A 16,737-nucleotide genomic window follows, 5' to 3' on the forward strand; every position below is an offset into this window, starting at 1 on the left:
TGTCAAAAGGAGTCCACTGCAGTGTCTGAGCCGTCTTTTTTACATAGCTCAATGGAGTATATTTCTGTCCCCTCTGAAACATGACACACTGGTCTACATATCTGGATGACCACGACAGGGATGCAGCAAGGCCTTATGGGTGAAACCCATATCATCCTGGCATCTGATCTAATGATGTAATAAAATTAAAGCTGGTTCTAGGTTTGAAAAGCACGGATATCAGTGATACCTCAGCTCAGGTCCCTGCATTACAAAGGTGGGTTTCTAATGAAATGTGTTGGATTTGCATCATAGGAAGTGTATTTTCCAGCAATTCTAAAGTTTTGCCTCAATAAAAGCCATTACACAGTTTATTTCTGCCTCTGATTTTACCCCAAAAGTTGCATAAACATTTGTCGTGACCTTACACCTTTAAACACCCAGTCTGTTCTGGGTTTGTTTGATTAAACTATTGAACTGAAAGAAATATCATATTTATCACTGCGGATTTCAACAAATGCATTGAATCAGAGGTATGTGGAAAAGCCTGCTTATAAATCTCACATTTACACTTTTGGATGTAAGGGTCTCCAGGATATTATAGTTATTGTCAACAATGTTGGAGGGGACATTAGAAAAAGGGGACTTTCCATTTTGCCTTAAGTTTTACCTTACTTTACTTCCAAAGACTTCTTTTCCTCTTTTAAGGTTCAGTTGGTGCCACAGTCATTAGTTTATTTTTGGCCAGGTTCTCTGAGCTACCATATTGCATGCGAACTATCCGTCCGTCCGTCCAGTCCCAGAGGAGATATCTGCAGCTCTGAGTCACGGTCCCGGTTTGTGCGCTCTCAGGTTCAGCCGTGTCTTAATTAGGACATCCCGGAAGAGTCCCGGTGCTGTGCGCAGCTGAGTGACGGGGCAGGGACGCAGGGGACCGTAAGGCAGCAGCACACAGCCGCCAATCCGTCCCTGGATATTGACAACCGCATCAAAACATCCAGTTCATCCAGCAGAGGAGGGAGGTAAGCTGCTTCTGTACCGTCTTTATGTATGTAACGTCTTAATGAATGCACAGTTTAGTTGATTTCTTTTCTTGCCTTAAGGGATAAGAACGACAGAACGTGTGCGTAATGTCCAATGCGCCGTGTGCGTAAAGCAGTCTTAATCATTTGGCACAAAGGACAGAAATTCTCTCATTTTTGTAGAGATCTTTAAAGTCACCTTTGCGTGAAAGAGTAACGGTGACATTGCCACGACCCCACGTCACAGATTTAAAGTGAGGGGCGGTGAAAGTGCTGTCAGCATGCCAGTGCCATGTCATGTTTTATTGTGGAGCATCAGTGCGCTTCTGGGTTGGAGCCTTGGGAAGGTCTACATGATGGGCACCTGGAAAGAGTCCGTCTGACTTTCACATAACAGTATTATTTGAGCTTTAGAGTTCATTGTTGTCTTTGGAAACACTCATTTCAGCTTCATGTCGTAGTTGTTGTTTTGGCTCAGAAGTTGAGCTGAACTTAAAGGTCTAGTGTGTAAGATTTAAAAGGGTTTAGGCGGATCTAAGTAGAGTGTAATATCGGGAATTATTAATGTATCATCACCTAGAAATAAGAATAATTTTGTTTTTATTACGTGTGTGTGTGTGTGTGTGTGTGGGGGGGGGGGGGGGGGGGGGGGGGTTACCAACATTTACCAACAGCCACAATGATTCCACCATGTTACACCATGCTTCTAAGGCAGCTCAGAACAAACGTCCTCCTATCCTTTTCCCATTTTATATCAGGTGACATTAGGCATTACAGTGCATTAGTGCATTACTGTCACATATGTGTGAGTTTGGATCCATGTACTACAAACTAAATTAGCTCACTTTTTTGTAAGCCATTGTGGTTGAGGATGGGGGAGGTGTTCAGCTGGTTGTGATCTATATCTTCACTCCTAAACATCACTCACTGAACTATTAAATTCATTGTTATTAATTTTTAAATTTCTCCTTTAAACAACCATGGATGAGAAGGCATAAGAAATGCTATTTCTGGAACTGGCAACACATGGACATCTGCATCCACATCAACACCATCTATTGATGAAGATCATGTGATCCTTGTGATCTAAATTTGTGAAACTGTTTTTTGTGTTGCTGCTATTTTAATCAGGACTCCCTGAAGAAGAGATCTTGCATCTCAGTGTGACCTTTATGGTTAAATAAAGCATAAATAAAATAAAATCCCCACAACACAGAACCCTCAAGATGAACCACTTGTACTTGTGGGACATTAAGGACATGTAGATGTTACTTGAACCATTTAGCTCAGTGTTTTTCAACCTAATATGGGGTCACCTAGAATTCATATGGAGTCACCTGAAATTTCTAGTAATTGATAAAAAAAAAAAAAAAAAGTAAATAAATTACTAATAAAAATGTTCTTTAATGATTCAATATACTGTATATTTCATTATAATTAAAACACCACACATTTTTCCTAATAAAAATCAAATTCAAATAAAATGTAGGATATAACATCTGAGAGGGCGTATCTTGATTGACCCAATCATGTAATAACGTTACTACACTTCAACCTGCTGGACACAGTCAAAACAGAACCAAACAGAGAATGGAAAGATTTCTTCACCCGCCTGGCCCCAATAAGACATCTTCAAGAGAAAAATGTCTCTGTTTTGAATGTCTGGGGTTGCCAGAAATTTGTGACGTTAAAATGGGGTCACGAGTCAAAAAAGGTTGGGAACCACTGATTTAGCTTACACAATGATGTCAACTGCAATGCTGGTAAAAATTCAGTTTCGAGGTCGACTGATTATGGATTGTGTTATTGCTAATATAGTAATTATAGTTGAGCATGAAAAAGCCAACAGATGATTAATCAGGTAATATTAATATACAATATGTTCATCTTGATCAGAAACTGAGTAACTGATATAGAAAGAAATAAACCTATATGTATGTATAAATCTGGATTGCAGCACATCTACATTAACTCAAAATAGTTTATCAAAAGCTCTGAAACAGAACATAAAAATGGAAAAAAAAAAAAAAAAAAGCTAAAAAAAAAAAAACCCAAAATAACAAGCTCAACTGATAGTTTGTAAAATCTGTACCAGTGAATGAGAGAAAAAATAGCATTCAGTCTGTCTCTATGTAAAATACAGGAGTTATGTATTACAACTCCTTACATATATCAAAAAATATGAATGAAATCTGTTTCCTTGTGGCCCTGTTGTGAGGAGAGCAGGGTACGGTCCAGTACAGGACATGGAGACCTACACTGATATATCCTACAGTATCCATAGCAGCACATGGTTGTGGCCCAATATAGCCCCCCAAAGATCAGATACCAGTGCACAGGGTTCAGGAGACTCATGCAGGTCCAACTGAACTCCCTCATATCTTTTCCACTGGTGGAAGCATGTGTGCTTGTGTGCTTTGTCAGCTGTCGGTGGGGATCTGGGGGTCTTTACATGGCAGAGTTGTTGCCCACCTGTCGGTACAAACACACTGAAGAATGTGTCTGTGTTACCAGACATGACACATAGCACACATAGAACATGGACTGTTCAATGCAGCACTGTGTTGTGTTTCAATACTGTCATATTTTTGTGTCTGTGTTTCTGAAGCAGAAGGTTAACTGGCTATTTGTGGTTTAGTTTCTCTGATGAGCTAATTGTCTTTGTCCATTTCTCTGCATTGTCATGGTGCGCAGGCATTGACTGTCTCTGGTCATTGAAGGTCCAGTGACTAAGATTTTTCGGTGATTCAGGAGGATCTAAATACAGAAATGGAATATAATATTGTCAGCCTCATGGCATAATTGCCTGAGTCATATTTTCTTTCAGGTCATAGCCAATGATGCAAAATGAAGCAGGAGTGTTAGGCGATTAAAGTTATACAGATATCACAATTTGGCCAAAAATATCACTTGATAATGGTATTCATAATTATGTTTTCATCAGTGTATAATCACGTGAAGTACCAGTAGTCATTATCTTGGAATAAGTCTTTTACTGGAAAACTGGATGACACCTACAGACAGTTTGTCAACTAGGGCTGGAAGATATCACATGATAATTATTTGTTGTAATTATGATAATGACAAGTATCACAATATCGGTTTTTGTTTTTTTTCTTCATGGGCTTATTTTCTTTATATTCTCAACTGAGAGTCTCAGTGTCTTTTGGTTTTACTTTTTTCTTGTCTTGTACTTACCTTCATGAACAAAATAAAAGAAATATATATATATATAGCTGGGTGCTTCTATGAATCTGGTACCTAAAAACAGGACATGGGGGCTAAAAATTCAAACCAGATGTAGACTAATGTTATGAAGCAAGTTTGGAAGCAGTTTGGGTCTATTTTAAAATTAAATACTTACTGAGATAAAAGAGAAACTATTTTTCAGATAAAACACATTTTTATATAATTTTACATTACATGTAATGCAAAAAATCTGCATGTAACATGTAAATTTCTCTTTTATTACTGGCAAAGTACCAGGTACCAAAATGTACCCAGTTTCATAGAAGCACCCAACTACAAAAGCACAGAATCAAAGACTAGAGACACATGGCAATGCATGATGTTTTATTTTGTTGTTTTTTGTTTTTGTTGTATTTTTTTTTTTTTTTTTTTTTTTTAAATAAATTTTGGTTCTGGGGAGACACTAAATTTGTGTCTCCCCATTTGTGTCTCTACTTTTTTATCTTTTCATGCATGAATTATGAGGAAAAATACATATATACTATGAGCTTTTCTTAAGAACATTTAAGATTTAATTATGTAAAAATTACAGGCACAGAACAAAAACCTCATTATTTGTATTTTTTTTCTCAAATAAAGACCAGTAAATAGTTACTAACAACAGTAAATCCTTTATGAAGCGCCATCTCAGATAGTAATACCCACATAATGAATACAGAAAATAACTTGTTGATAAAGAGCCGACAGACTTCCATGGAGTGGAGTCAACATTGCTGGTTCATGTACAATGTAAATCTTGCTCTCCAGGGTCTGGGTCTTGCTGCCTTAGAGCTGTTGTGACCCAGAGACCAGAAATAGAAACTGGGAGCAGGCGACAGGCATTTGGCACTGGTGGGAGAATTCTCCAGAGAGATGACGCCCATCCAGACATATTTGCTACACATAATTACCAGACATAATTTACAAAGATTACAGACAAGGGACACAATACAGCCTATGCAGCAGTCATGTAAATGCAGAAGGACTCATGGATGTTTTTATGGCTTGTTTTTTTCTGTACAGGTCACAGTAGGTTGGTGTGTTGGACATGGTGGGAGCAGGTGTCAGATTAGGATGTGCGTGTTACCTAGCAGTAGTTTGCAAATGGAGACCTTGAGTAAACATGCAGTGGGTTTCTGGATTGAATTCCACTCTGTTGACTAATAAATATTGGAAAGAAGCCTACATTACCTCACTCAGTGAGGCATATGACTGGTCAGTGTTAAATAAGAAGGTGCATCATGGTGTCTGTCACAACCTGAAATGTATGTCATTGATTTTGTTTACAGATGGGGATTTTAATGCAACAAAACATTAAATAAAGTTTAGTTACTGTGTTGCTTTTTCACTGTCTGAGGTCCAAATCAGAATTGATGTGAAAGTGCAATCTATGTTTCAGGTGACAAAAATGCCTTCTATTAGTCATCATAAAATGTGTTTTGGTTTTCTAGGTTCGTCACCATGGAAGGTTTAGTGGAGCGACTGGAGCGAGCTGTGACTCGCCTGGAGCAGATATCTGTTACAATGCAGTCCAGCGGCATGGCTAATGGGGACTGTAATGGCATCGATGGAGGCAAGTCCCTGCTTAAAGTAATACTGGGAGAAACCAATAATCTCTATTAATTCAATCCTCAGAGTCCCAAAAAGATTTCTTCTGCTGATCTAAAAAGCGGAAGAACTTTTATACCACTAACATTCATGTAAAATACAGTTTCTAAGCTTTTTAGCAGCATCAGATATTATGCATTTGAATGTTCAGAGACTCCATAATAAACATGGGAACACAGTCAGGTTCTGCAGTTGTAATTCACCAATTAACAGTTTTACAGAGTTGTGATGTCAAACAAATTTACTGGAAAATTATCCTGTTCTTCAGTGTTGTCTGTATTGATGTAACCTTATACATCAATATGTAATCTTTGAATTATCTCTGAACATCTACATGGTCATTAAATGTAATATAGAAAAATGAAAGAGAATAATATTATAATAAATGGATAATATTATGATTAAATAATGATAAATCACTTAGGAAAGGTTAAATGTGGAGAAAAATTCATCTGGAAGTTGCCACAAAAGTAGCTCTAGATCATGTCAAAGTCACTCACTGATTGGCATAAAGACAACCCCCAGAGTGGCTTCAGTGATGTGAAAACATTTCATTTAAAAAATGGGAAGAGCTGTTGTGCCATTACATGGACACACACCTGGGAGGTCTGTCATCATAATAAAACTATATTCACTAATAAAATGATTCTGTAACGTTTCCATTTTATTACAAGAGGAGTACAACTTGTTGTGTACCTAATAATTTTATTTTTTAGTGACTTGATATTTCTGTTCACCAGAGTGAGGAAAACAGAGCCAACTGATATTTTAGCTGTAATAAGTCGCTGCATGAAATCGAACTGTTGACTATATTGTACATTGTAATGTGTTTCTGTGTTATTCAAACAGTTTGATTAATGAGGAAAAAAGTACAATCCCTTGCAAATTTAACAGTTGATAGAAACACTGTTTTTGATCCTGTAATCTACTAGATTCTACTAGATCTTTACTTTAACTACTGTTAAAAATTATTGTGTAATATCTCAAGTTGACTGTGAGCCAAATGCAGCTCATTATCTTTCTGATAAAAGACAGATTGACCCATTTACTGTACTTGACATTTGCCTTTTCAAGAGTAAGGTAAACCATGCTAATGCTGATGTTTTATCCATGTCACTCGCAATAGCACAAAGTCTTCTAAGGACAGACATATAATAAACATTAATTAATTACATTAATGGCGCCAAATGTGTGTGCATACCCTATAGTTATGAGTAAATCATTTTTACACTGTGGTAGAGCTTAAAAGTCAATAAGAGTTGGAGGTCATTTCTCTGTGTGTCTCCAGGTATGTCTCAGTGTGTTGAGGCTTTCGATGTGTTGTTGCGAGGCCCAGTGTCAGACTACCTAAACCAGAGCCAAGCCATAGGAAATGAGGTGGAGAAACATGTAAGTGATATGCAAAAATTCAGAGTACTGCTGTCTATGTTTAAGTCTGAGCTTATTTCAATGACTTTATAAACCGTTGGTAGTTTAATCTACAGCAATGTATTACACTCTACTGTATATGATCAACATGTGTTTGTAGCATTGTTATGTTGTGACAACTATGTATCTCTAAAAAAAAAAAAAATCAGTAACCGTTTCCATTCAGGTTGAGTCTTCATTTCACTTAAGCCTGCAAAGATGTAAAAATTACAATGGATAATTTGTCTTAAATGGATTCAAAATACAGTAACAAGTCTGTTTTGAAAATTTTAAAATTATTTGTGTTAAAATGAATGGAGTAAAATGACAAAGTCCTCTGAAAAATACAGTAGACATACCTGAAAAGTGATAGTCATGAGGTATTTGTAATATTTGTTACTTAGCACTTCTGTCCTTGTAACAGTATGGATGTTTGCTCTGATTTTGAAAGTTGCTGATTTGAAAGTTACCTCTGTTTTGATCATTCTCTTGATATATGAAGAATTTTAGGCTGTTTTGTACTTTTACGTGAATGTTTATACATAATGTTCATCTTTCTCTCTTACACTCATGGAGCGTTATGAATACCAGAGGAGAAACAAGTACAGTTCTTCTCTCTCTGCCAAACTTTGCTTCATGGGCGGTAGATTCATAAACAAATGGATTTGTCCTACTCATGATCCCACATAGATATGCACTGGTTTTTTGTTTTTGTTTTTTAAGATGAAGGATAATAATGAGTGTATATGGGAGGCCTATGTTCACAATATCCAAGTAGTAGATATGCAGTGTGTGTTTCCTGTCCACTACAGAGTCAAGGATGGGAGTATTATTGAACTTTGACCTTACATTCATTTATCAAACCACTAGTGGAGCACCATTTCCTATTTGGTAATGACCTGCTCTCCCTGTAGGACTGCAAAGTGTGTTTTGATGTAAACGAGTTGGCAATAATAGCTGCCTTATGTCCTTGGAACAGACCCAAAACAGCAGAAAATACTCCAAAACACACAAGAAAAGCAAAGGTAAAGAAGTGAAATTCTCCTCAAGCATAGATGAAGAATACTTGTGATTTTGTGTTTGTGCGTTAAAAGAAGACCCCTCTATCTCTGCGTTTCATCACTTAAACACAGTGTAGATGAGAGGCTGAGTGAATAAGAGCCAGAGGTAGGGTATTTAAGTTTGGAGAGCTCCTTTTATGGACAAGCCTCCCCGGTGGTTCCCTTGGCCCACAACCAGAGGTCTCCTCCCAAACATGCACAGGACATGGCTGGCTAAGACTAACACTATGTTGGGATACTTAACGTCCATCAATGACAGATTCACTGGCATGAGGGGAAAATAATATGTATATTTTTGTTATTGTTCAGGGTTCTTATTTTATTTGTACTGTAAATCCAGTGCACACATGCAGGACAATTGATGGACTGTGGATTTTTAAAGGTCAATGTAATAGTGATAGTTTCTAACAGGAAAAAGCAGATAACTGTTTAATGTGCTAATATGACTGCCTTGAATTTTTTTTTAAGTCTGAAGTCAGATAACCATTTAACTGAGCACTACTACTATTGCATCAACACATCATCAGTACGGTTAAATTAGCCTGCCTCACAACAATTTAAACCCTGTTTTTCGCTTCAAGTCAACAACCAACAAATCCGGAACTGAACACCAAATTAAAAAAAAAAAAATCTAGATCCACGTACTTCAACAAAAAGTGGGTGGTGGACTCGTTCTGAACGTGTTATGTGTGTGTGGTGAAGTAATGTATTTTAACTGCTTAACTATGTGATGTTAGATTTCTATTTTGACAGATGAGCATGAAAGACATGCAATAGTTTTAATTGTTGCTACATTTAATTGAAAGTTGACAGGCTAAGGCTACGCCGCAGTTTGTATGATGTTTAATATAAATATGAGCCTAAGTAAGTTAATTATGAATTTATTCATATTAGTGGAAAAAAAAGGATTAAAAGCCCAAGAACTTGCATAAAACCATCAAAACTAAAACATGATTTAGAATTAAATCAACTCACACAACTGCATGTTTTCTAGACTTTAGTTATTTTATCATGTCATGTAAGCACAGTTCAACGGTTATGATGCAAATTTTTCTCATGTTCATCAGAATCAGCAGGACATTTGTGATGTTTGTCAATGTGCACTGAATGCAGAGAGTAAAAAATGACACTGTAAATATGCATAATTTTGAAAAATACATGTACTTGCTTTGACTTTTACAACTGTGGACCCAGTGAACACGGAAAAATGTGGGTCCCAAGGTGAGTTCACAATCACTGATCAAGACAATTCTAGGGGCATTTTTTCTCACCTATTATGTCCATAAAAATCAGTGATTCTGAGAAATCTGTTGTTACCATTGGTGACCATTCAAATTCTGCCGACATATATGACCAATTCAGATGTCAATCACTATTTACACCTTTGTTGCTTCTTGTACTCAGTAATATGCATTGTGGTGCTAATATCTTAAGAGTAATATTGTTCTTATTTTTATTGACAGGCAGACATGGTACACAATGCCCTACAGACTCAGAGAACGTTTCTGAAAATGGCTTCAACACATCAGGAACCTGCACAGGTAAAACAACAGACAGTTACCACAGAGACCGACTGGCATGGCTTTATGCAGAGTTCAGGCCCACTGTGACCTGTTATTAGTATGGATTGCAATAATAAGATTTATTTGTTTCAGATAAATGGTTAATGATCCTCTCAGTAAGGCTAAAAACGTTCATTTTGTCTTCTGTTTATGTAAATATACTCTCAGTAAGTTTTCGGAAAATAATGGCAGCTCTACTCTGTGTGTTGCTCTGATTATATTAAACTGTAGATAAGGGTGGGAGAAAACATAGATATAATGAGTACATACATCATTCCTACTTTTTTCTTATAAAGGTATTATTGATGTAGATGCTTGTAGTATAGTATAACTAATGCAAGGTATCATAGAATCCCGGTATGTGATACTATTGTTATCGTATTTGTACTGCATCATGAGTTACTCTGCAATTGCAGCAACCAGTTGTATATTGATATTGCATAAAATATAAAATATATTACCTCAATAACAAAAAATACTCAGTTCTGGTCTGTTTTTCTTAGACCTTCCGTACACAGAAAAAAATCCACAGTAAAAGGCAATACAACACTTGCACTGTGTAGATGTCTCTGCCAAGGTCCCACAGTTTGGGCTAAGAGAGCCAAAGCCTATTTCAATCAAGGGAAAGTTAAAGTGAAATGAAGAGAAAATGAGGACCTTTGTAGTATAAGTGTAGTGAAATATCATGAACAAAAGCAGCCCCCAGCGGGATGATCACCATGAGCAGTGAGGGCATGAATAAAGAGTTAAAGTTATGAGCCTAGACATCCGTGGTGTTCAAGAGGATGGATAGAGCTTATGATGCCTTAAGAGCAGGGATGTCAAAGTCATTTTTGTCTAGGGGCCACATACAGACCAATTTGACCTCAAGTGGGCCGGACCAGTACAGTAATAGTATAATAACAGGAATAATGAGCACTCTAAATTCTTCTCTTTGTTTTAGTACAAAAAATATTATACTATGGACATGTTTACATTTACAAACTATCCTTAAACAAAAAATGTGAATCACCTGAAATTCTATGAACAACCTAAAATTTCTTTTGTTTAAAAAAGTGCAGTTTTAACAATATTATGCCTCAGCTTATCATTTATACATATGCATTTCAATTTACAGATTACAGTGGATCTATAAATACATAAAACATTTAGTAAAGGGCATCTGGCACTGAAAAATATAGAATTTAGTTTTGTGATCAGTACAACTTGATTGTTAATGTCTGTATAATCTTTGCAAATTCATCCTGTGGGCCAGATTTGAACCCTTTGGAGGGCCAGTTTTGGCTCATGGGCCGTATGTTTGACACCCCTGCTTTAGAGAGTTAAACCAGAACCAGATGATGGGGATGAGGTTTTGGACATGGGTTGGAAATCAACCATGAAAGAAAATTGATGGCTGAATAAAACGAGAGTGACAGAACAGTTTGAAAGTTATGTGATTGTTAAGATATGACTGAATCAGTTGATTGTTCTCAGGGATAGTGACAAATTAGTGTCTAGTATAATTCACAGGGAGATAGTCTTCCTGACTGTTGATTTGATGCTCTAAGGGCCTCTATGCCCTTCACTTTCACCAAATGTCATTTTTGTGCAGTTGTAGGAACCAGAAAGCACAGAGATTAATCAAATTAAGACCGCTTTTGCATTTCCAAACTGCCAGCCTATGGTCTGACCAATATACGCATTCTCAGTACAGATCAAACAGAACCTAGGTTTGTTTAACCAAGGTTTGTTTTATCTACAGTGTGAAAAGATATTTAGGTTGTTTTCAACCAATTACAGGACGTTATCCAAGGCTATAATCAGGCAAAAATAGAAGAAAAGAAACCAAATGGAGCACCAGTATGTGGACATCAGACACAGGGTCATGTATAAATGGAGATGAAACACATATAAATGATGACAGTATAATGTGTTAGTTCATAATTGCATCATGACAGCAAAACTAAGAGGACTAAATATATAGAATTAAAAACAAAAATAAAAGCAACATGAAGAAAAAACACAAAAAAATCTGGCTTGGGATAGCAGCAGGAAAGGCACACTATGAATGCAAGGTATCATAGAATGTTATGTTTATTGCTGAAGAGGAATAGGTGGGTGTTGGTAAAGACTGGAATGGGTGCAGGAAGAAGAACTGAAGATAGAAAACCTATGATGGGAGGTTGAGGCGGGGAGCTGGGGAAGCACTGGGACAGTTTTGTATAATCCTGCTGATAGACAGACAGACAGACAGACAGACAGACAGACAACCCAACAAATGGTATATCATGTGATGTGGTTTGACAAGTTATGATTGGCTGCTTGTTGATGTTTCTGGTAAGTGTTTGCTCTAAACTTTTCATCTCTTGTAAGAGGTTTATTTGTCTAATAGAGAATAAACTCAGTGTCAGTCTGTTTCCTCCCCTCCTGTGTTCCCCTGCAGGCTGAGCCGCTCACAGAGGGATTACATCGCTCTTTGACTAGGAAAACGCTAGTACAACACATTCCCAACATGTCTACGTATAGAGAAGGGGGTTGGGTGTGTGTTTGTGTGTGTGTGTGTGTGTGTGTGTGTGTGTGTGTGTGTGTGTGTGTGTGTGTGTGTGTGTGTGTGTGTGTGTGTGTGTGTATGATATCATCCCATTGGCCTTCTGTTTTTGTTGTGTGTGTGTTACAGGGTCCACAGAGCCCACCAGGAAGTGATTAGCGCCTATCTGTCAGGTCATTGGTTGAGAGGCGGTGAAAAGAGTATTCAGTGATTGTCTGAAATGCAAACAAGGAAAGGGTGAGGGTTTTACAGAGAGAGAGAGAGAGTGGGATTGACCCAGTACCACATGACAAAGAGGAGAAAGAGGTGAGGAAACAGGAGACGGAAATCAGCTTGGACAATTATCAAATCAGATATTAAACATTTTTACAATTATTGTTATCAGTGAAAAAGGAACTATGAATGTCTTGCAAAGTCTTCCTCAAACAACCTGAATAGTGTAAACTGCGGAGCTGTCCGACTCCTCTCAGTGACATATTTGCCATGATGTGTGAAGATCTATCTAAGACTGTATGCTACTTTTCCTATGCATGTATTTTCATTGGTTTGGATCATGAGTTAAACTGCATTATTTTTCATGTTTGAGGGTGATTCACTGTTAATGCATTTTAACAGAGCCCACCAGGAAGGGATTTAAGGTTCAGTGTTTAAGATTAATTGGGATCTGACTGTAGGAATGGAATGGTGTATTTGTGAAGGGTAAAGCAGGGGATTTTTTCCTGATGACTATCATAGACTGTATGAAAAAGTAAACATGTCACTCATTGGTTTTTGGTCTTCTGTTTTGAGATGTCAAGTTTCTTTGGAACCAGAAGTGACCATATTTGGATAAAAGGGTGGAGCTGGGGGAGCACAAGGATCGGCGATGATGCTAACTTACAGACACAGTGAAAAGTTAAAATGTACAAAACATTGGTGTGACAGTCTTGTAATTGAATTTTATTAACCCCACTTACAGTTAATCTGTCTGTGAGGGGGAAAAGAATTTTATTCGATAAACAGAAGTTCAAAGATTCTGACTTGACGGGTGAGCAAGCTGTCAATCATACATGTCAATCAAAGGCTGACACCTGACACATCAAGCAGAGAAGGAATGAATGAGACCACAGTGGCTCCTGGGATAAATATAATGACCTAGTATTTCTGCAGAGGATGTCAAAGGGACCAGACCTTTGAAGAGCAGCATCTGGGAGCCAGTGGCAGTATTACACATCAAAAATGCTGCCACATTGACTTCACTCTGATGCCATGGTTGTTGCACCTTGGCAACTTTATGGTATAGAGGGTATGTGACATCACCGCTAGTGGAAGTCACCGCAGTTACGCCCACTGAGTGGCAGACAGAGGGAGATGAGTAGCAACGTTGGCTTCAATACTGTCTAAACTTAAGAACAGTATTCAATAAAAAATGTGGAAGAGTTGTTGTGAGATTGATTGTATGAACAGGTTTGAAAAGCAGTCGGAGCTATCATTTTACAGACACCGAAAGACAAAGAAAAGAGAAGTAGATAAATCCACAAATCCAGGAAACCAAACCTAGATTTGTGGATCCCGATTCTTATCAGGTAACATTAATTTATGCTGCATTTTTGGGTAAAATCATACCTTAAATTCTGTATTGTTTTTGGTAATGTTACTTCTTAGTAAAGCTCTTGGTTTCATGATCAGATCTTTCATGGTTTTTGTCTTCATTTTGTGATTATGAACCTTGTGCTCCTACATGATTAATAAACTAACTTAAACTGAGGCTAACCTAGTTTTTCAAATACGGGGCTACTGGAGAATAAAGCTACAACGGAGTATTAGGGCCACATGAGAAAATAAAAACACTTGTTACTACGAGTTTAAAGTAATAAAATATCGATACAAAACCCGTAATTTTGTGATAATAAAGTCGAATACAAAAAGAATCACAATCTTATGAGAATAAAGTTGTAGTTATAAAAAAGACTCATAATTTAACAAAAATGTCATTCGTTTATGAGATTAAAGTTGTCATATTCTGACAATAAAGCCATAATATTACAAGAATAATGTCATGATTTAAAAACAGGTGGGAAAAATATCCTAATTTCCCAGAATCCAGTGGTCCCCTGCTGGTCCACAGCAGTAGTATCTGTGTTGTATAAAGTACTTGATCTGAACTAGATGTAAATCTCCTCAGTCCCAGTAGATCATGCATATATTCACTGGGGTCAGTACACGGTCTACTGGAAATGCACTTTGGATCAGCTGGTTCTGGGCCCTAGTTATAGCCCCTGGTCATCAGTGATGATGAAACCATGTATATTTGTTTCAGGTAAAAATAACGATCCCCTACACCCTGGACATCCAGATATGCGATTTCTGTTCACATGTCAGTGTTCGTGAACCACTTGTTCTTTGGCAGCTCGTACGAATCCATGTCGAGTCCAATTGTCCTTAATTTAATTTCATATTTCACATTTTCCCGGTCTCGCTGTGTTTACTGCTATACTCCGTCATGTTGAGCAGGTTGGTTTTTGCAACTCAGTCTGACTTAGAGGGGCGTGGCCCAGGGGGGAAGTGATATATGTGCATACCCTCTATTTGGCACTAGGGATAGGAATCAAGAACCAGTTCTTTTTGAGAACTGGATCCCAGTAGCTCGATTCCTTGGAATCGTTTGCCTGCCTCCTTAACGATTCTGCTTATCAGTTCTGCCTTCGTTGCGCATGCATGATGACATCACACATACGCTGCATTGTTTTGGTCAGAACGTAGCCAACATGGTGTTGAGGCAGAAACGGTCTAAAAAGATGACACCAGGTCCACTGGAACACTTGCAAAGCTTCCATGTCTTCAAAAGGTGGAATCCCTCCAATCTGCTCAAACATTTGTCCACAGCATGTGATTCATTTACAGGAATGTCATGTATTTGATATGCTACTTAGCGACACTTGTGAATGTAGTGGCAGAGTGAACGCCAGGCCCAGTTCCAGTTTCGGTGCGGACAACAAACGTACCCAAATCCAAGTTTCCAAAGGTAGGGGAAAGGAATGAGGTGCACAACAATGGGAGACGAGTCGAGCCGAGTCGAACTGGTTCGACGTAGTGGAAATGCAGCAATAGAGGAATTTGTAAAGCATCTTTAGTTTCACTTTCACTGCACGCCGATACCCCCCCCCCCCGAACCGGGCCCGACGTCATCTGTTATTATTATTTGTACATACTGTATATGCATATTTTCTGTGCAGACAGAAATATAGAAGACAGTTAATGCAAACACACCTGTTTGTACTCTTTTATTCCCTCACCCAATGACAATCGATAAGAGAATCGATAAGGAATTGGATCAATAAGCAAAATCGATAATGGAATCGGAATCGTTAAATTCTTAACGATTCCCATCCCTATTTGGCACTGAATATTACCTCTTAACCCTTTAATAAAAATAGCACATTGTTTTCAAGAAAATGTGGCAGCTAGTGTTCAAGTAGTAGTTAAGACTACCAAAACCAAGACTGGGCCAGAGACACAACAACCAGGTTTTACACAACAACCAGTGTTGAGACCCAGTAAGTTTATTATCATCATCTTTCATCATCAATCATCAAAAAATTGCGAATTACAAATTAGGTGTCATTATTGATTGCATTTGAGGCAGGAAGTTGTACCTCAGATTTAAGTTTAGTAACATCCCCACAGTCATGGTTTTAACTTGTCTTGACATAAATGGACATATGAGTCCTCTTCATCTGAGACAAGACACAGTAAAACCAAGACTGATCTCAAGTTTACTACAACTCCAAATCCCTGGTGCTATTACAGCAAAACAGAAAATGAACAGTAACAGTGGCCAGAGAAGTGGTTTGACTTTTTTTTTTTCAAAATCCACAGACAAAAATGTATTTTCCACTTTCATAACATGAAACAGCAGATACAGCGTTAATAAAGGGTGTGGTTTCCCTTTTTGACCATGTAAAAGAGACCACGAAGAAGTGAGCTCCCCTGAAGGCTGCAATGTAGTTCTCATACTGATTGTAGACATGAGATTCAGGGTTTGGACTGAAGTCAAGACTGTAGGCTTGAGACTTCACAAACAACACACATGTATCAACCACATTTATTCATTCATGTCTATATATGTGGTCCTCACTACAGATCAGTGAGGGTTGAGAAATGTGTGTGACTCAGTGCCCTTCAGTCTCTCTCTCACTCTGTCTTTCACACACACACACACACACACACAGCTCACAAACTTCTGGCCTTTCTCTGCAGTGAAGTCCTGTTGTGCTCTCTGACTTTTTATGGGCATGTTCTATATTTGAGCTTGTTGTCAGACTTTGTGTGTGTGAACGGGAGAGAGAGGGAGACAAAGA

At 37.9% G+C, this 16,737-nt stretch overlaps 1 protein-coding gene across 1 annotated transcript in view; it reads left to right on the forward strand.

Annotated features, from left to right (window-relative positions):
- Positions 1-830: 830 nt before the first annotated feature.
- The window catches only part of cap2 (cyclase associated actin cytoskeleton regulatory protein 2), a 36,237-nt gene continuing 20,330 nt past the window's right edge, over positions 831-16,737 (forward strand). Inside the window, exons 1-4 of the mRNA XM_030147586.1 lie at positions 831-1,001; positions 5,681-5,802; positions 7,126-7,226; positions 9,769-9,846. Coding sequence (XP_030003446.1) covers positions 5,691-5,802; positions 7,126-7,226; positions 9,769-9,846 — 291 coding nt within the window. The 5' untranslated portion in view covers positions 831-1,001; positions 5,681-5,690. The remainder of the gene's footprint in view (positions 1,002-5,680; positions 5,803-7,125; positions 7,227-9,768; positions 9,847-16,737) is intronic.

This window comes from Sphaeramia orbicularis, chromosome 11, assembly GCF_902148855.1.
Source record: "Sphaeramia orbicularis chromosome 11, fSphaOr1.1, whole genome shotgun sequence".
NCBI lineage: Eukaryota > Metazoa > Chordata > Actinopteri > Kurtiformes > Apogonidae > Sphaeramia > Sphaeramia orbicularis.